This window comes from Octodon degus, unplaced genomic scaffold (genome assembly GCF_000260255.1).
Source record: "Octodon degus isolate 3935 unplaced genomic scaffold, OctDeg1.0 scaffold00020, whole genome shotgun sequence".
Taxonomy (NCBI): domain Eukaryota; kingdom Metazoa; phylum Chordata; class Mammalia; order Rodentia; family Octodontidae; genus Octodon; species Octodon degus.
In genome coordinates this window covers 17,922,267-17,943,766 of record NW_004524596.1, presented here as the reverse complement: position 1 = coordinate 17,943,766, position 21,500 = coordinate 17,922,267, and the positions used below count along the sequence as shown (strand labels likewise).

The window sequence follows — 21,500 nt, the reverse complement described above, 5'->3', positions numbered from 1 at the left end:
GAGAGAGAGAGAGAGAGAGAGAGAGAGAGAGAGAGAGAGAGAGAGAGAGAGAAGAGGTCTTCCAGAAACTCAAAATCAGGTTAAGAAATCAGAAAACAGCCATGAAAAAGTAGTTAGAGAACAATGTAGCAATGGCTTTAACTGAGCAAATTCAAGTATCTTGTGAGGACAAAAAATTTCAGTGATAATAAAGAAGGCTTTTTGTCCAGTCCTCAGTTGATGTGCATTTAGGCTCTGTCCAGAATGTAGCTATGACAGATTACCCTGCTGTAGACAGGGGTGCACATACATGGCTGTGGTCTGATGTTTTCAGCTCCTCTAGTGGGCTTGAATGGGACCTCCAATCCTAGCTTTCTGAGGAATCTCCACGCCGACATCCACAGCAATCGCAGCAGTCTGTGCCCCCCTCGGCAGTGCAGAAGGGCTCCTTCCTCCCCACAGCCCCTGCAGCATTTGTAATTGGTTGATTTCTTGATGATGGGCATTCTTTCTGGAGTGAGATGGAATCTTACTGTTGTTTTAATTTGCATCTCTCGAATGACCAATGTTGTGGAACTTTTTTTTCATGTATTTGTTTGCTGTTTGTATTTCTTCATCCGAGAAGGGACATCCAACTCTGATGCCCATTTTTGTATTGGGTCTTTGACTTTTGGGTACCTGATTTTAATTATTTATATGATCTGGATAGAAGCCCTTTGTCTCAGGGACAGTTGGCTATACTTGTTTCCAAATTCATTGGTTTTCTTTTTACAGTGTTGGTGATTTCTTTTGATGTGCAAAGGCCTTTCAATGAAATGAGATCCCAGTTGTTCATTCTTTGATGTATTTCCCATGCAGTTTGATTTTTGTTCAGGAACTCTCTGCCTATCCCTATGTCATCAAGATTTCTACCTACTTTCTCTTCCAGATTTAGTGTTTCTGTTCTAATATTTTGATCTTTGATTCACTTTTAGTTTATCACGTGGCGATAGACATAGGTCTAGTTTTAGTCTTCAGCATGTGGAAAGCCAGCTTTTCTAGCACCACTTGTCATAGAGGTTCTTTCCTCCAGTGAACATGTTGGGTCCCTTTGTCAAAGATAAGGTGGCTGAGTGTGTTTGTGGTTGCGCCTACATCTGCTAAATCTGTTCCAGTGATCCTCATGTCTTTTTTTGTCAATACCATGCTGATTTTATCACAATAGCTTTGTAGTATAATTTCAAGTCAGGGACTGTGATGCTCCTTCCTTACCTTTGTTGCCCAGAATTCCTTTTGCTATGCTGGGTGTCTTCTGAGTCTAGATGAATTTTAGGAAAGTTTTCTCTAGATGTTTGAGATAAACTAATGGTATTTTCATCAGGATTGCACTGAATCTGTATAACGGTTTTTGGAGTATGGCCATTTTCACAATGTTGGTTCAACATTGGAGTATCACTCAGCTATGGAAAAGATAATCTTTAACCTTTTATAGATAAATGGATGCAACTAGAGACTATGCTCATAAATAAAATAAGTCAGACCCACATGTGTAAACTTTGTATTGCCTCCCTAGTGTAAAAACCTTTCAGTAAATAAAATCTGAATAGTCGAATAGATATTGTGAAATGGAAAGAAACTGCTAAAAAAAAAAAAAAGAACAACTAGTATGAGGGAAAGGAGGAAATAAAAAGAAAGAAGAAAGAAAGAAATGCACATATACGAGATCTCTAAGATAATTGTACTACTAATTTCTATTGGTTTATTGAAAGCAACAGTTAATGTTTAATTGTTTGATCAATCTTTCATGCCTATATCCAGCAATCTGAACTTCTACCTTGTGCCTGCACAAAGTATAATGATATTTAATACAACCATGGTTAATTTCCTATCATCTTGTTTTGAAATTCTGTACTATTTTTATTGCTTATGTGCTGTTTTCTTTTTGTCTTTGTTTTTGCTGCTTTTTGTCCCTTTCTCTTTAAAAGTCAAAAAAGAAAGTCTTTTCAGAGGGAACAGGTTTTGTTTGTTTGTTTGTTTGTTTGTTTGTATCAAATACCATACGCCACTTGAGCTGATGTAGTTAGATGCCTGTGCCCTGCGTTGCATACTCGCCTGTGTGTGAATGTTGAGGAGAAAGCTCTGGTAGGATGTTGCTACAGTTCTCACAAAGAATCCTGTAGGCCCGGGAGAGTGTCGAGCCAGCACCCCCTCAGCAAGGCAGAGCCTCGGGCTGCACTCCCGGCCTCGCCAGTGGGAATCTGCGTTTCATCCAGATCCTCTGCTGGTGCCTGGCAGTGTGCTCCTGAGAAGCTCCACCCTGAACGCGAGGAAAGCTTGGTCTGGGCACAGCCTTCCTGCAGAGGCCCTGTGCCTAAGCACTGAGCCCGGCTGTACTGCCGCGGAAGGGCTTGGCCCACCGTCACCTCTCAGCCCTCTTTCTGTGATGGTCCAGAGAGGTCCCTAAGGTGACCTGGGAGGCAGCGAGTGCGGAGGAAGTGCGTGAGCTGCTGCCACCAGAGCAGGCTTGCACCCAGGCCAAGCATGTCTTGCCGAGACCGAAAGGCCAGCTTTGCACATTGCTGTCAGCATCAGAGAGACTGTGGGTGGAGCAGCTGGCAAATAGTAAATGTCCTCACAGTGACAGCAGAATTAACCAGCAAGAAGTAACTGTGATGAGGTGGAGCAGGCTCTCTGAATCCCTCAGTGATGTGATTGTCCAACCTGTGTCCCTGTTCTCGAAGGTGACCCTACAACCCTAATGCCCTTCTCTCTGTGTCCTTGAAGTTGAGACTATGAAATATGAAGCCACTTTGATATAATTAAGTTAAAGGTGTTTCTTGATCATTCTAATAATTTATACATGGGGGATATAGATGAGAGGACTCTCCGTACCTGAGATCAGTTGCCTGGACCTCTTCCAGAGTTAGGCTTTGCAATCAGAGTGGTGACCTAAATGCCCCTGTTCGTGGACCTGGAAACAGTTTGGGTCTCATTCAGATGTAAGCTCCTTTTCCTTAGGCTCCTCTCTGCCCTATGCTCCACACAGGCAACTATTTATCTGGAATCCTTTGAATGTTCAAGTAAGTGCCTTTTTCCCTGATTTTACAGGGTAAGAGGCATTTTTTTCTCTCATGCAATGTCTCTTCACAGGGCTTCTGGGAAATGGCCCTGCCACCACTCGGGTTCACAAGGCTCTGATGTCTCAGCCGCCCTCAGTGCTGCAGCCATGGTCCCATAGCCTTCTTTCTCTTCCCTGCCCTCCAGACCTGTTCCAGAGCCTTTGCAGACCCTCATCCCAATCCCAGGCCAGCAGACAGGTTCAGCACTCTCCTTGTAAACAACAGCTGCCTCTGACGCTTCCCGATGTGTCCCAGGCCTGCACCTAAAGTGCACAAGGCCCTCTTAGCAGGGCTCCTGGCAACACAAGACACCAGGGAGCCACTTTAGAAATGTTACCTGTGTAAGGCACCCCCCCATCCTCAAAACCTCAGGTTTCTGCCCAGTGGGCTTCACTCTCCACCGCCCTGGAATTACTCCAGGAGAAAAGCTGCCGCTCGAAGGTTTTGCCCTAGGCACTCTGGCCAGGACATCCCTAACTCTAAGGCCTCACAATGACAACCTCCACTTGAGGGATGACATGAAAACAAAGAGGATTAAAACTCATGGTTAAAAGACTAAATTGCAGTTCTTGTCTCCCAAAGCCAGATCAATAGAGAGCGGGCCACATGGTCCCGGGCAGGGACACTGAACACAGCCCACCATTGGGTGCAGCTCAGCGCCTGCCATGTAAATAACATGCATGGGAGCCCAGCCAAGCTTGAGGTGCAAATGTGGGTTCTCTGGCACTGCGGCGTCAATTGAGTAGTTGTGACGGAGGCCAAACGCCACAAAAACCAAGGAATGTTTTCTGGATCCTAGAGAATGTGTACTGGCCTTAGTGTAGAAGACCTAACGTCTGTCCTCACCCTCTCTATTTTCCAAACACACTTGAGCAAATCTCCCCTCTTCTACATCTGGAGGTCTGAGCACCACCCCAAGGAGCGCCGCTCTGACTGTGTTCTCCCACCTTCCCACCGTTGCCAGCATCATCATGGTGTGCGTCTTGTGCCCCACCACAGCCTGCCTCTCTGGGGCAGGAAGGAGTTCTGTGTGTCCACTGAGATCTGGTGCGAGGCTCTAGCCGGGACCCATAAGCCTGAATGGCATGTAACTGAGCTGACGTGAACTCTGTTTCTTTCTCTGCAGAGAGATCTCTCAGAACGATGCCTTGGAAGTGATAGAGGCAGACGTGTTCTCCAATCTGCCCAACTTACACGAAATGTAAGCACACACGGTGGAGAGTGGTCTCACGTCCATTCTGCCAACAGCCTTGAGGGTCTCGTCTGTTCCTGGGAGGGCCTGGCTCTGCTCTGTCCTCTGATCCAAGTCTGCCACTGTGTGATATTAAAGTCAAGCTGAAGGATGCCCGTGTGTTTCTGCCCAGGAATCCAGGCACCAGCCCAGAGCCGAGACCCCTGCCCGCTGCCTCCCGCCCAAGCTGCACTCTTGACCCGAGAACCTTGTCCTGTGACTGGGAGAAAGTAACTCTGTCTCTTCATCTCACTCAGAGCCACTTCACAGCAGCATCTAAAATAATCCCACATGATGCCAGGGATACGGGTGGCGGTCTGAGTCTGAACCCCAGCCTGGACCACATACTCACCATGAAACCTGAGACGCAGAGCCATTGAGCCTTGGCTTTCTGACCTGCAAAACTAGAATAAAATATACACTGGATAGAGTTACTCTAGTAGGCAGAGTGAGTGACAAGAGTAGATTCAATTTAGCCTATCACCTGGTGTCAAGGATTAAGATCTTTAATTCCTCCGCGACTCAACCAAATCTTCCTTTTGTCGTGGCATTCATCTTACAAACACATCGGCGCTTACACAGGTCTCCTTGGGCTTCATACCAGTCTGTTGATGTCATAAATTGATTCATAAAGTCACAAAATGCTAAGGTGGCGAGAACCTTTAGAGACTGGTCAGCAATTTTCCGAAGTATTTTCTGTGCATCATTAAGAACCTATGAAAATACAAGTGTCCTAAAACAGGAAAGGATTGTATTAAAAAAAATAAGATTAGAAAACACTGGTCATATTAAGCTAAAGTTCAATTAGTAGAGGAAAACTTGGAAAAATTTTAATGTTCATACACATTTGGAAAATCCAAATAATGCCTTGATTCTCAGCTAATGTAGGAAAGGTTTTTCCGTAGCATTTGTTACCGTCTCACAAAATCCCCACGGAGCACATTCGGTGAAACACTTCTAATTTTACAGATGAGGCACAGAGCAAAGAACAGCGAAGTTGTGAAGCCTGACTGAAGCTACACAGCCAAACCTTCTACCAGCAGAATAAGGACTTAATGATAAATCTCTTGGCTTTTTAAAAACTTCTTTAGAAAGAAATTAAGACTAAAATATGTTTTAGCATTTTCCAAGTATCAGTAGGGTACAGATTAAAACTGTATAAGTGTATGTGTACACACACGCGTGTGCCAAGGAACTTGTGCAAGGTCCACGCTCGGCGCCCCTTCTGCAGACCCTTTCTTCCTCTCCCGCCCATCCTCCCTCCCACCCATTGTCGGGCCCTCCTTCTCCTTCACTCTCATGATCCTCCCGATTTTGTCTTTCTTTACTCTGCCTGGCCTCTTCCTGCCCTAGTTGGGCAGATAGACTGGCTGGAGTCTCAGAACCCAGACTGTAGATGGTAGAAATGCACCCAGGGCAGCTGCATGGTCTGCACACTCCCAGCATGGTCAGGCAGGCCTCCTTCATCTAGTCCAATGGGCAGGGGCACTCCAGTGGCTGTTTCTCCCCTTCCTTGCATGGAGAAGTGCTGGAGCTCATGTGATACTGGCTATGTTTAAAACAATTGACTGATAAGGGTATCTTTGGGTCATAGCAATGTAAAAGCTAATGAAACTAGCAGGAAGTAATTAACAAAAAGCATCTCTGCAAATATGTATTGATCCAACAAGATGAGAAAAAGACAGACTCTAAATGTGAACATGGTTACCTCAGACCATTGATCAGGACACAGTGCACCGCAGGCCACCACAGGACAGAGGTCACCACTTCCCTGAGCTAAGAGTGAGCAGCCTCAGCTTACAGCAGGAAGGGGATCCCTGGCCTCTTCCTAGCTGCTCTGTGTTGGAATTACATGGCTAAAAATGAAGAGATACTGATTTTTTTATCCTAATCTTCAATTTTCTTTGCCATTTCTCCTCTTTCTTCATTTCCCTTTGCTGTCCCATCTTCTTTCCTACTCTGTCTCATCCTCTTTTCAATGTCTCTGGCTGATTTTCACCTCCTCTCTTGACTCCAGAGCAGACAAAAGTCCAGTTCCCAGTATTAGTAGCATCCCCTACCCTTCAACCCTGAGAAAGCTGCCATGGCTAACGATAACTCTGCCTCAGAGGATGTTAGACATCTCCCAAGTGAGGAGCATCTTCTGGCACAGGATTAATGTTTAGTATGCAGTTAGTGTCAGAAAAAAATTGCTGTGTATCTGCTCAATATTTGTCCAAAGGATGCATGGATGGATGGATGGATGGATGGGTGCAATAGTAGGTAGGTGGGTAGATGGGATGGGTTGGGTGGATGGGATGGGATGGGATGGGATGGGATGGGATGCAATGGGATGGGATAGGTTGGTGGATGGGGTGGGATGGGATGGGATGGTAGGATGGGTGAATGGATGGATGGGTAGATGGATGGATAGGTGGACAGATGGATGGATGGATGGACTGACAGACAGACAGATGGAAGGACAGATGGTCAGATGGATGGATGGATGGATGGATGGATGGATGGATGGATGGAGAGATGGGTGAATGGATGGATGGATGGATGGATGGATGGATGAATAGCCAAATAAATGAATTAAAGAGGTAATCTGCATAACCTGAACAATACTACAGCATTCCTTGCTGTTCAGTTAGCTCATATGTACTTTCCTCTTTTATAGTAGAATTGAAAAAGCTAACAACCTGCTGTCCATCAACCCTGAGGCCTTCCAGAACCTTCCCAACCTTCGATACCTGTAAGAAGTCATATATTCTGGCATTTCCTTTATTATCAAATTATGCTTCTTTATTTTAATAAAATATTTCATGGCTATTCTGGGGAAAAATAGCTTTTCTCAAGGAGCAAGGGAGTAGATGTGGAGATTGGGTGGCACTTGGTGGTAGATTTGTGTTTAATAAGCAAATTCCACTAACATAATTGCATTTTGTTTTCACTTGCTATAACAGGAACAAGGCATGCCATTTGCATTAATGTGACTGTCACACAGACCTCTTCCAAAGCTCAGTCATAATTTGGTGCTAATAAGGTACATGAAAAATTTCTTCAGTGGCTTCGATCATGACCTTGACCTCAGCAGTATTGTCTTTTGTGTTTTGCATTTATATATTTTTTTCCTGAAAGATTACAGCTTTATTTTTTAGCACATGCACTGCCAAAGTGAGCCCCAAAGCTTTGCTTTTTTAGTTTTTGTTAATAACATATTATCTGATCCACAGAGGGAGACCTGGAGTTTGAGCCCCATCCCTCAGGCTTGCCCCCAGCAGCGAAGCAAGGCTCCCTGCACGAAAATGGTTCACACAGCAGCGGAGGTTCACACAGTTGTCTCACAAACAACAGATGAGAATGTGTGTGCTGGGGTGGGACTTCTGGGTCCCTGACTAGCTCCTGGTCACAGGCAAGGACTTGGGTCTGTATTTTTTGTTTTCTATTACCATAATAATCCCACATCACCAGCCACTTCCCAAGACAGGCGGGAAGCGGCAGGCATCTGTCACCTGTCTGTGCGGGTCTGCTGGTGTCACTGTGTCTGTCTGACCCCCGCGAAGCATCTGTAGTTAGCTGGCGGGTCGGCTGAGGGCTTTCTGATCCAAATGGCCTCAGCTGGAGTTGCTCAGCTGTCCTCCGAGTGACGAGTGACACTACTTCTGTGGAGCTAGCATCACCTGGTTGTTATGGCAGTCTTGAGGTTCCAAGGAGGACAGCTGAAGACACCAAGCCTGGCCTTTCTTCTGATGCACTGTATTAGACATAGAGTTTACAGAACCAGCCTAGATACAAGAGGTAGAGGAATGGCGCCACTTTTTAAAGAATAAGAAGCCCAGTGTTTTCATTTTGCAAAGCAGCCAACAAATTATCTAGTCTGTCCTGCCCAGAGGTTGGGGTCATGGTCTTGCCTAGGTTCAGACTGAAGAAGGCTTCACTCCCTCCATAGACTTTGTCCCTTAGGGACAGAGACTTCACTGAGCTCTCTGCAGGGTCTCTACTGGCTGAGCACGTGACAGGGAGCAAACAGGTGGGAAGGGGAGAAGTAAGCCCTTCAGCGAGGAGATCCAGGGCTTTACCGTGAGCCTGCCTCAACTTGCAGGTGGAGCAGTCATTACCAGTCACCAGATTTCTCAGTGGCACATGGCTTGCAGAAGATACACGTGTACTTTAACAGATGAAAGTATTCTCTAGGCTATACAGGGCTAAAAACTAATTGATGTCTTTGAAGGATAATTGTTTCTAGCCAGTTAAAGAAAAGCTACCAGGAAAATCCTAGGAAATGTTGAGCAGAAAATGCAGATGGACACCAAGGCCTTCAGCTCTCCCTAGAAAGTCTGACTTCAGTTCTAGAAAAACAGAGGAAAATATACCTTCGCAGATGGGCGGCAGGAGAGCTTTGTGGAACAAAGGAGACAAAGCTATGCCTCAGGACCTGGGAGAGCTGAGTCCGTGTTGCTGTCACCCAGTGTGGGAGGTTGAGACAGTCCTCAATCCCTCCTGGCCCCTGTGGCAGTTCCCCCAAAGCTGGAGGTGGCTGGAATCAGAGAGAGAAGATTTTCTGAGAGAAGATTAATTCTCAGCACTGTGAGCCCGCTGTCTAAGGGAGGAAAGGATACAACCTAATAAGAATCTGGGAGGGGCTATGCCATTGTCAAAGGATCTTCTTTTTTCACTCTGAAAAAGTAAATTGCTGTTGTCTTAGTTCCAGCTGCTATCAGAGTACTCTGCAGCCTGGGTAGATTTGACAGCAAGCCTGTCTCTCCCTGTTCTGGAAAGTGGGAGCCTGACGTTAGCACGGTCAGCGCTGGGGGAGGGCCCTCCTTGAGACACAGGAAGCCATCCTCACCCTCCACGTGCATCTTCACCTGCCTTGTCTTGGTACTTGTACTTAAAGAAAAACCCTCCCTCTCCTCATCTTGTACAGGCATCATAACCTCACCACGCAGGTCCGAGGCTCAAGACCTCACTTAACACCAACTGCCCTCTAAACAACCAACCTACAGAGGTAGTCGTGTTGGGGGTTAGGCTTCAACATATACACCCAAGGAGACACAAGCACTCAGTCAAGAGCAGTCACATAACCCATACTAGCCAATGTTCTGGCACATCTTCTGCTGTCTCGACCCCACCACAAAGCTGAGCCCAGGTGTTGTCAGGCTTGAGCCTTCAACTCCTCACACAGATGTAGGTGTTGACTCCCCTTGTGTTGCTCGTTCAGTGCAACCTGAAACCAGTGCCTTGCCCAGTGTGCACTCCTCTCATCACAGGGCACACGGCGTCCTTGCGATTGGAACACACCTGCCCTCTGGGCGCGTGCCCACCGCCTACCCATCGGGGCTCAGCGCTGGTGGCCCTTCGGACCATTTTCCAATCCACACAGAGGGGTGGCATAAGTTCAGAATTGGTTCTCTAATTTGAGACATTATATCAGAGAAACACTGCTCAGTTACGTTTCCACCTTGTGTTAGTCAGCTCTCACGAAATGCCGTAGACTGGGTGGCTTAACAGAAGCAAGATTATCTCAGATAACTCTGAAAGCTGGGAATGCCAACACTGAGATGCCAGCCAGCTGTGTTCCTGGTGACAGCTCTGTTCCCAGCTCATGGATGTCCCCTTCTTCCCTCCCCGGGGATGGCAGACAATGAGAGCAAGCAGGCTCTCAGATGCACAGGAGTGGGTACACACAGCAGTCCTCAGGTCCCCTCTCACAAAGACACTGATTCTATCAAATTAGGGTCCCATCTCTATTATTTCACTTAAAGTTATTGTCTCCCAAAGGTCGTATCTCCAAGTTATGGTCACCATGCAGACTAGGGCTTCGATATATGAATCTGGGTTGAAGGAAACTCAGTTCAGCCATAGCCCACCTCCTCTCATGCTATTTGTGCCTAACCCAGTCCTAACACCCATAATGCAGCCACAAGGAATGGGCGGATGCTGACAATTTCAGATATTCCTTGGGAAAACCAACTTCTTCTGCAAGGCAAAGAAAACACATAAAATGCATGAAGGAACCCAGTGGGGACTGGGAGGGCTGTGTTGTCGAGGTTGTTTTGTTTCTTAAGTCAGGGTAAATGTTTGGCAGCAGAGCCAGCAAGGCAGGAGATTGCAGGGGTACGCACAAGCTGCTGCTGGAATGGAGCACCCTAATTGCTGCACCCACAGACTTAGAAATGTTGTGTTGATTCCACTTCACACCGCTCATTTGGCGGCGCAGAATTCAGGACAACAAGAAATCAGTGCTCTTCACCCATTCATTCCTGCTTCTCTGAGAAGCCTGAATTGGGTAAGGAAAATACGAGTAAAGAAATGTTCTTTAGCTAAAAGAGCATGCATCAAAGTACTCATCGAGGTGGATTTTTTTAAAGTCATTATTGTATTTGCAGGCAATATTTCTCTCTGTACTGCTCCACCTTCCTGAAGCTGACCTTTTGGATATGAAAGATTACCCATTGATCTGTAAATGAGGCTTGCGCAGTATTCTCTTGCCTCTGCATCCTGTCAGTGTAATTCTCAGGCAGCCAGGCATTGCCCTTCGCTACTCAATAAACCGTAATTCCATCTTAGCAAACACAGCCTGCAGCTGTGTGGGCCCCACCCCCAACCTCCCACTGGAAAGTGTCTTCCACGCACTCGTGGGCCGTTAGAGCCCCCACCCTCCTGATCATGGCTGCCCCGCCATCTGCAGTCTCCAGCTGCACACACTTTCAGGAGATTCCTTCCCGGACTCCCCTCAGCAATCTAGGCTTCTTTTCCCCAGCCCCCTGCTGGTTTCAAGCTCTCGGTCCTGAGTTCCTCTCTTGTATTTGGCTTGGTGAGGTGCAGTGAAAGTAGCTTTTGTATTGTAAACCCTGAATTACTTTTGAGGAAGCATGTCGAGGATGAGGATTTGAAGGGCAGGAGCTCCCGTGGCCACTAAGTATCAAAGAAGCCAACAGGCCCCATGTCTTTTCTCTGGGCTCAGGGCTAAGCTCCTTCTCTGGTCAGCTGCAGGACCTTGAGTACTTAGCTCAGTGTCTCTACCCCTCAGTTTCCTTTCTATAAAACAAGAAAGTCAACACCACCTGCATCACGAGATTGTATTAAATGAGTTAAACCAATTGCACCAGAATGATTGACATCTAGAAAAGTCTCAATAAACTTAGCAAGTCTTATTAAACTCCTGACCTTATCACTCGCTAGCCAAGGGTCCCCATAGAAAGGATTTAATCTCACTGTACTTAAATCCTTGCTGCTACAAAAAAAAAAGAATTAAAAGATAATGAAGATCTCTACCTTTTAAGACTATACTCAGGATTATGTGAGATACTGATTGTAAAGCTTCTTGTACAGCTATAATACTAAGACACAATAAATGCTTCTGTTCTGATGATGTTGAACATAGAAGGGGAGTTGATGTCTCTTTCTGCTTCCAATATTTCTAAGCTTTTGGAAGCCCCCTTAACAACTTTTGGACAGAATCCACCAATCAGCATTCAAACATGGAAACATATCCCTTGTATTTCTCAAAGGACAAAGCCATCCTTCTTACAGAACCTTGACATGTACACAAAGATCTTTATGCCGGCAAAGCTCTCCCATCCCTCAGAGTTCTAATAGCAGGCTTTCACTTTGCCTTTTGACGTTTCTTTTCAATACTAGTGGTTCATAGCGCCCTCGCCTTCCCCATTCAAATTAATTCCAGGCCTTCCCTCAGACAGCTGGTTGGATAATGCTTCCCATTTTTATGTTGATTTATAATTTAATACTTTTATACTTTATTGCATTTGAATCTCAAAGCGATGCAAGGGATAGGCAGGGCACTAAAAGTGATTTTATAGGAGAAGTAAACCAACTTGTCTATACTCCTTGATTAAAGGGCTTTTATGACAAAAACATACAGCATCTCCATAGCTGGAGAGAATGGACTACTCTGCTCCCCTTGGTGGCCGGCAGGCTTGCCTCCTGGAGGAAGCTGAAAGAGCTGCACAATGGTCTGTTTTCAAAAATGATGCCAGTCATGTACATGGTAGCAAGCACTGCTCCTTCTCTGTTTATCTCCATCATTTTGGGTGTGAGTTGGCCCATCGGGAAGGACTCATTCATTCATTCGTTCAATGCAAAATCATTTACTGAGGCCATACAACATCATGGATTTTGCCATGGCTCTTGGGTGTACCAGATATGACAGGAGAAATAAACCCACTGCCCACACACAAGTAACTTTGCAGTTGAGGAAACAAATGATATTAAATGGGGTCAGGTGTTGCTTCTGATATCAAGAAAAGCACAGCAGGGACAGTGAAGAGCCCTGTTTTGGCAAAGACAGCTTAGGAAGAGTGGGGTGAAAGGCTTCATGCACAAAAAGATGAAGCCCCTTCTAGAGGGCCCTTAGCAGGCAACTCTGGACAACTCTCACCTCAAGGAGCTTGGTCTTCTGAGAAAAATAAAGAAGACCACTGTTAGTTGGCCCCCGCAGTGACCAATAGGCCTGTAAAACTGTGCATCACTGGTCTGGAATGCAAGGATGGGTTCACTAGACCAGACAACCAAGGCAAGATTCTTGGGGCCAGAGAGAATACATCCATCAGCTTTACTCTGGCTGGGACAAACTCCCTGCCACCTGCAAGGGAAAGACATTGACTTCAGCTGTGGTTTCGGAGGCCTCAGTCCAGGGTCGGCTGGCTCCAAGGCAGACACAGAAGGGCTGAATGGGAGAGGGAAGCTGCCCCTCTCATTCCATCCAGGAGCAGAGAGGAGTGGAAAAGCACAAAGAAGGAAGAAGCCAGAGACTGCACAGTCTGGCTGAGGTCACATCGGTAGCCCAGGCGGACACACCCAGGATTATGCTTTCCTAGCCCTCTAGGTCAATCAAGTCATCAGTCAAGATTCATTGTTGCACAGTCAGCGAGATGGCTCAGCAGACTAAGCGCCTGCTTAGGCAAGCACAGGGACCTGGGTTCAATCCTTTGGTATGCCACACTGCGCCAGCCCCACCCCTGAGTGTGCTGAGCTGGAGATTGAGTCTGGCTGTGGTGGTGAGCACCTGTAATCCCAGTGCTGGGGAGGCTGAAACCCTGTACCAAATATCTAAAAAAAAAAAAAAAAGAGTTATGGTAGCAGGGAACATAACTGAAACTTGAGGGATAAATATGATTTATAAAAAGGAGTAGCAATGTCCTGTTCTGAGAAAAAGAGGCAAATAAATGCACAGTACATGAAAGGAGCATAGAGAAGGCGACAGATGGGGCAAGACTGGGCTCCCAGGAACAGAGCATGCGCAGGGCAAGGACCTGGCTGGACCTGGATGCAGGGCTGGGTGAGGCTGGAGGAGACATCAAGGCACGACACAGGAAGCAAGAGCGAGCTCCAGGGCTCCTCGGGCAGTGGTGAGCTGAGGGCAGTCACTTGCACTGCAGACTGACTGGTAGCAGGGGGCAGAGTGGACTCATGAGACCTGCTTAAGGAGTAAAGCAAGCTGACAAGAATAGAAAGGTGTGGTCCAGTAAAAGACATGTGCGCAAAAAATAATAAAACCATCTGGCATGATTTTTTTCTTAAGTCCCACATGGATTCAAGGGACTGCAGCGATTTTTGACCACTCATTTGTGGTTCTGCCCACAGCCTCCCTTCCTCCAGGACCTCCCCTCAGCATCTCCAACAGAGCCATCCTGCACTTATCAAAAATCCAGTCCCCTTACACAGGAGCTGTGATTATTGGGAAGAAATTATTAGCCGTCTCCCTGGCTGTCGAGATGTAAATATCTAAGGATGTTGCCATGACTACGAGGATGCTTGGGCACAGTGGAGGTTATGCAATCGCTTCTTGTATCAGAAACCTATCTGGGAGACATGCTTTGCCTACCACTGGTAATTCTAGGAAAACATGGCCAGATTTTCTTTCTGGAGCGTTCATGTTCTGGGTGAGCTTCCAGCACGAGCAGATAACTCTAAAAGGACCAGAGCCTTCTCTTGGGGTGAAGACGATGACACTTCACGCCACTGACCTTCCCTCTCTGCTCTGTGTGTCCCCCTGCAGCAGCTGCAAGTCTCTTCCATTACTGGAAATCATTTGATCTACTGATCAATATCACCACGTTCAGCTCCTGAAATCCCTCTTTCCAGGAGAACTTGCGTTTTCAAAAGAGGAACCTGGAAAAAGTAACACTAACCCCAGTTCCTAATGATGCACTCCCAGATATGGGGGCTTCCAAGAAGAGAAATTTCTGCAGGATCCATCCCAGTGGCAAAGTGTTAATCATTTGTGCCACATATTTGCAAACTCTCTGCAGTATTTCTCAGAAGACACTTTACAAGGAGGTACAAACTCACCTCATCGCCTTTGAAATAGGATCACTCTTCTTGTCCCCAAAAGTGGATGCAAGGACAGATCTAGTGAAGGTTGAGGGAGAAACCAGTGTCAGATTAGCAGTGTACAGCTCAGCCTGATTTTTTTCTTCATTGCAATTTCACCTCCCCTTCTGGATCAGATAACAATGTACTAACCCCTTTAAATTTCTTAATCTGGAAAGTGAAAGAGTAAATTATGCTCCCAGGGCTAGTCGAAGGAGACAAACGGCTACATGTCCCCTAAGAGCTTCCCTAGCCCTCTAGCGCTGGATTTATGAATTGTGATTCCACCAAGCTGAGACTCTTGTTGTCATCCCCTCTCTGTGTCTAGAAAGTTCTGGCCCAGCACGCAGGGCCTGGTGTGAGGGGAGGGAGTCCCCCTGCAAAAGCAGAGAGCCAGCGTCTTGCATGCCCCCTGGGATGCAGGCAGACTCTTTCTTGCTGAGGTCCTGTAGGCCCTTAGGATCTTAAAGCAGCTATAAATTGACCTTAAATTAAGTGCAGCTGAAGCTCAACTCCTAGAGTCAAAGGACAGTCACAGGGTTCATCCTGCCATGTCAGTCCCTCACAAATGAACAGCACTACTGCCTCCACAGGGCCTGAGAGGCCTCGGTGTGGGGACAGCTTTTCAGTGGCTGACAGCACCCAGTGGCCATGGGAGCTGGCCTGGGAGAGATGGATTGGTGGCAGGGCCTGTTTGGGCACAGGCAAATGACAGCTTAGACAGTAGTCTGGGAAAGGACACCAGGCAAAGCCCCACCCATTGGGAAAAAACTGTCTCTTCTTCCCCCACCACAGGCTTGGCATTTTGCTGAGTTTACACACCTATAATATTAAATGGAACTTAACAAAAAAAGGGGATACAGTTGGATGTCCATTTTGTATCTGTGTATTCAAAGTGGTTAGGATAGATATATAGTTACATTCTCTTAATGAATAGAGGGATTTGTTCTAATAGTGTTTGTAAATAGGATATCATGTCCGCATCTTGTACAGCAATTAACCACTAGGAAGAATGTATGCAATGTGTTAATTATTGAAACTGTCCTACCAAAAAAAAAAAAAAAAGAATAAATTTGGCATTGGGAAAGGTTAAAAGGTCCGTACAAATGTGGGCGTGTAGCATTAGGCCCCACTGTCTCCTAAGGGATGGGCCAGAGGAGGCCGTGGGCAGCAAGGGGACACACGCAGAAGAGGAACAGTGTTGCACAAATTCAGTCCCTCCCGCTCTCACCCCTCTGCATGAACTATGGAATCCTTCACACGCGCTAGGGATACAATACTAAAGAACACCCGTGCTCACCTCACTCCACTACACTTGTTGAGGTGGACCTGTTTTCTCTTTGCTTCCATCCTCCCATTCATCGCAGCTACCGCCTCTTTCCCCACGTGTCTCCTCAGGCTGTGAGCTCAGGCAGCAGACACTGTCTAGCCGAATGCCCCCGCAGATCTCATTCTCTTGGCTTGTCCAGCTAGGCATGATTTCATCCTCCCTGAGGTCACAGCTGCAGGAGGAACACGCCACTGACTCACCTGCAAGCGGACCCACTGCCCCAGAGCTGGGGAGGAGCTGTCGCCCCTGACTTCGTGGGCATCCATGTAGAGCAAGGGCTGCGTAGGCTCATCTCTCGGCGCACATGGGGTACGGGGTCCGCTCCCAGTAAGCCCTTCCTGAGATGGCAGCCCTGGCGTGCAAGCTCTCTGTTTCAGTAGAAGGGAGCAGCCACTGCTTCTGGAGCAATATCTTGGGGCATTGCAGAATGTGAACACTGAAGTGGCAAATGCTGTAAGGGAGAACATTTGCATCTTCAGCACACATCACAGAAATGTCCTGCTATGGTTTAATCCCAAGCTACCCACAGTGAAGAGCCCCAAGTAATGCACGGTGTGGGGTGGGGGCGAGTTCCTCCCTTGCCCACGGGGGATGCAAAGCCAACAGAGCTGGGGAGAGCACAGGTCACTAGGGGACCTGCAGCTAAGGTCCTGCCCCTTCCTAGAGTTCATCCAGCGCCACCTCCTTGGTAGCACAGAACACAGACAGCACACGGACCCAGAGTCTTTCAGCCAGACGCCAGGGAAAACCTCCTCTCCTTGTGAGAGACCCAGAGACAGTGCAAGGGAGTACCAAGACCTCCCTAGGCCTCATGATGAAGTGGGGGAAAAAATGCTGCCCTCCGTGTTGCAGAAGTTCAGCACAAAGAAGGGAAGGGACAAGAGACAACGTACAGGAAGCTCTGCTTGAGGAATGCAGTCAACAAGCGCAAGCTCTGCTCCTGTGTAATGAGATGCTGGGGAGGATGTGTGGGTAGGAGAAATTGGAATCAAGAACACTATCACGTTCTAGTCATTGTCTTAGTCTTACAGAAGCCTGGGGGATGGCTTCCATTCTACAAATACATAGCTTGAGCATCAGAGATGCATCTAAATTGCCAAAGCTCAATAATCACCTTAAGAAATTATTGGCGGGGGAGGGGCAGGGCAGCAGCTACCGTTTACTAAGCGTCTATAGTATGGCAGGTTCTGGACATTTTGGCCACACTGTGATCTCCCTGTCTTCCAAAATGATAAGGTTGCTGCCTTTCCCAGTATACAGAGGAGGATGGAATAGTCACTAGGACAGAAACCAGAAGCCGGCAATGTCTAACACTAACCCAGCCCACCCTGCTTCCCTGCTCACCAGAGCTGCAGAGGCTGCAGATGCGGGAAAAGCCGGCATCACCGTGCCTGGTATCCAGAGCCCAGGGCTGGCCCCTTAGACCTGTTCTCCATATGTAATTTGCGATCGTCTACCCGGGCAAAGTTGAAGTGTACCTAAGAAATAGCTTTCTAAATAATTTATCCTGGAAATGAGTTGTGGCACAGGGCATGCAAACTGTTTAAAGTATTAACTTTTTGTGACTCCCATATGTAATTTAAAAGTAACTGCTAGGCACAAATCGGTAGTTTCATTGAAGTCATTCTTACATCAGCATCCAAGGAAATCCCTAAAGGTCCCACCCGGCAACACTGGTAGTTATGAAGCCAGCCAGAGTGGTCTTCAGGCTTTGAACACTCTTCTGTAGCCAGTGGTGGAACCTAAAGGATAACTCTGCAGGCTGGAGCCAAGCTCAGACTCCTCACCGTCCACTCCTGTCAGACAAGTCAGTTAGAACCCTCCAAGCCGGTTTCCTCACCAATAAAATGGAGCTAATAACAGCATCGCTCCCGTAAGGTTGTAGGCTGGATTCAGTGGTTTTATTCAAATGAGGCATTTTCCCTAATGTCTACTCTGTGATAATACAATAGACAAATCTTAACTCTTACTCTTTCTGGTTTAGGTCTGTAAATGTGAGCAAATCCTTCAACCTCCCTGAGCCTTGTGTCTCCTATCTATAGAATGGGAAGCATTGTTACGGTTACCTTAGAAGCGCAATATAAGGCCAAATGACACCATGTGAGTGACTTTGTCCTTGCTGTGCGCTGCATGAGGGGCCAGGCAAGGCCGCTTGCAAGTCTTCTTCTTGAGAAATATCACAGAATCTGGACCTGCGCCGCCGGTTGCTGGGGTGGGCGGCGCCCTCTCGGAGAGTAGCCTACAGGTCTGTGGCCACTTTAGCCAAAGTCAGACACCAATCACTGAGTCCCCAAGATGGGAGGGACAGCTGTGAAACTTTCGAGTCTTCTAGAAATATCTATCTAGGAACAGGCTCATGGGCGTAGGAGGGAAGAAAACAAATTCACAGCTATCTCTAAATGCCCTTCTCGCAAGTTCCCTCCCAAACTGAACTCTGACATCCACATCCACGACCAGTGTGTGGGAAACATTAAGAATGGTGTAACCAGTTTCCAGGAGGCTGGACTGCAGCATCTCATGCCTGAGCCGAAATTCCAGCGGTGTCCAGCGGTTCCACTGAGCTCCGCCCACCCATGACGTCATTCCAGAGGGCGCGCCAATTGAGAGGACTGGTCAGAGCAGCGCTGACAGCTGCAGGGCGCCCCTGCCGGGCTCCATCGGCACTACTACCAGCAGTGCTGCTGCTACACGCAGGTCAGGCCCGCTGGCGCAAAGGGTTTCTCCTGAGATTTGCTGCTTTCGGATTCACGTTGCCAACACAGCAACACGAGGGTGTCAATTGCAGGCCAGGGCACCGCTCTGAGGTCAGACCTGGAATTCCACACAGCTTCAGGGCAGGTGTGCTGAGATTCTTGCCTTACCTGTTCTGCTCATAATCTAGAGGAGCCCATCCTAAAATTGTGTCAAGCTGCTAGTAGAAATAAACCGAATTTCACTTGACATGACCATCAACCTTTCCCAATGTGTTTCTGATTTTCTATACTTTGAATGTCACATCACTGTAGAAGGAATAGAGGAGGATAACAGAATACTCTGCCTGAGAGGGATTTGCTGACCATTCCCCCGTAGTCTCAGCACTTTTAGATGATTAGCCTCTAGTAAAGGGAATCAGCATCAACATTCTAGCTTCAGGCAGGGCTTCCACGGTGGGGAAAGTGCAGGCCCAAGAATTTTGGGGAAAGCCAGCATGTGTGTTCTTTCTCTCAGACATTTATACTACACAATGTTGTGTAAAATTTCTGAGATTGTTATAGAGAAGATACTGCTCAACCCTGTTCTAGTATTTCCCAAACTTATTTCACCAGCACCGCCTCTCATTTATAAAGAAAGCATTTCCTCAATTCTCTAGACATGGGGTTTCCAGGGAGATGCTCCGTTTCCAAGCTGGGTGCACCCTAAGGGTCAGCGTGCAGAGCCCCCTCAGGGTGAACCCCTGTGCAGTTACTCGGGTACCTTGTCAGAGATCAGAAGCCGAGTACTTAGCAGTAGAATCCATTTTTCTGTTGGACAATTCTCATACTGAGAATCTGCTCAGAAGAGAAGGCCAAGAGCGTGCCCTTTAGATTCAAGCCATCTAAGTTCAGCCCCCCGCTTTGCCTCGCCCCATGTGGCTTTAAGAAAGTTCCTGCACCTCTCTCCGTGCTGGATGTGAGATGACAATACCTGGCCTCTAAGGTGGCAGAGAGGAATAAAGAAAGTAATCAATGCTAAGGGCTCGGGGTGGTGCCTGGCGCACAGGAAGCGTTCAATGCTGACCGCTCTTGTTACGAAGCCCGCGGCCACTTCCCAGAACAGCACAGCGCAAATCTATGACCATTTCCACTTGGCAGCGCTTCAGCAATGCCGCCCGGTTTCCCTAACACAGTGTCTGTACGCGTCAGATGCTAGGGTTCTTCACCCCGAGCCCCTAAAAAACTCACATAGGTTCCTTTTCCAAAAGGACTTGATTTGTTTATAAAATAGACACACACACAGTTGTGGAGTTGTGTACGTTACAAACATTCACAAAGATAATAAATGAGGAGTAAAGAGAAGTAATGTGCCTTTACATACATGATTTTATGCAAAACGAAAAGCCTGCTTTGCTCTCACTACAGTATTTTGGAGAAAACAGCATCAAAAGACAAGTTTTATCATGTTTTAATCCTTAGTTTAATGCTAGAATAAAGCAATCACAGGTTGTGTCAATACCAGATTTTAATGGCTGTCACAGTTGAGAAGAAAAGTTCACTAAAATAGGTAGAGCCAGCCCTGAGCCACCAACTTCAGAGTTTTCCCCCTTATGCAAATATTTTAACAAAACTTAGCTAAAAGTTTTCCTTCCCTAATGTCAATCAAATGTTCTTACCAACTATCTAGAGGAAGTTATATTTTTATATTTTAATAAAAACAAACGCTCCATGAAAAACTTAAGCTTCTGAGAAAAATACACTTCCTTCTCTTAAGACACGAAACACGAGGCTTCGCACATGATGACATACTGCATCATGTGCAGCCACAGAACCACCATCTCATGCCTCTTTCTCCAAAGTCTCTCCTCGTAGCGCACATTCCTTTCAAAGGCTATTATATTCCTCTTCCACGTTATTAATACATCAAATATGAAAATATCTAGTTTGTAACATTATTTCTGCTAACTGTTTGTCATCATGGAAAAAGACAAAACTGGATCACTTTTCGTTTTTCACAAAAAAAAAAAAAAAAAATCATCTTTAATTTCGTCAAGCCTGTAACTTTTCTTGAGAAGATCAACAAACCCCTGAGTGGCAGTATGACCCTGACCTAAGGAAGAAGAATTCAGAGACTAAACAGAGTCTGATAAATAAGACTGTGCTGGGCAGGGTTATCAGAAGGAAGCAAGGAGCAAACGGAGAAGGAGACACGAGGAATCCGGAAGGCTCAGGGCCTGCTATTCAGGGGTCATGAAGCTCCCCAGGACCTGGGGCACATCAACAGCATTTCCGCACCAGAAGAACTGCAGTCTTGTGAGCTGCAACCCAAGGCCTAGCAGAGCTTACAAATCAGAGTCACAGTTATGTTTACTAGAAGAGAAGGCTGGAGCTCGAGCAGGGCCTGGACACGGCCCTGCCACTGCTTAGCAAGTAAAACTTACTTCCCTGAGCCAAAACTGGAGGTTTTAAGATTTCAAATAAGCTCTAAGGCCATGTCTCAAATGGTGCAGCCAGGACTTGAACCCGACCTTCTGATGCTGATGTGGCACCTTTGAAGCAAGGCCACATGTCCCTACCCCCAACAGAAGCTTATTATTAAACTGAGACAGAATCTTGAGCCAAGCAGAGAGGGCTGAGCTCTCAGAAAGGCTACCTGTGGGCTAATTAAATTCCCCCTGATTACTAAGGAGTCTGGTTTCCATGGAGACTGAGGCATATTTGAACTGAATATGAGAATTAAATAGTCTCAATTTTGAAGGTATGAGACAGGGGAGATAGGAAGTGAAAGCCTCCCACTGTCTCTTGTAATTCCTCACGATCACGTTACAGAGAGAGAACCTGAGACATAGAAAGGCCCATGAACTGCATGTTGT

At 46.9% G+C, this 21,500-nt stretch overlaps 1 protein-coding gene across 2 annotated transcripts in view; it reads left to right on the top strand.

Moving 5' to 3' along the window:
• The window catches only part of Fshr (follicle stimulating hormone receptor), a 193,705-nt gene that overhangs the window by 139,242 nt on the left and 32,963 nt on the right, over positions 1 to 21,500 (top strand). For both annotated transcript variants that reach the window (XM_004627690.3, XM_004627691.2), the window contains exons 6-7: positions 4,204 to 4,278; positions 6,968 to 7,042. In XM_004627690.3, the coding sequence (XP_004627747.1) occupies positions 4,204 to 4,278; positions 6,968 to 7,042 (150 nt within the window). The remainder of the gene's footprint in view (positions 1 to 4,203; positions 4,279 to 6,967; positions 7,043 to 21,500) is intronic.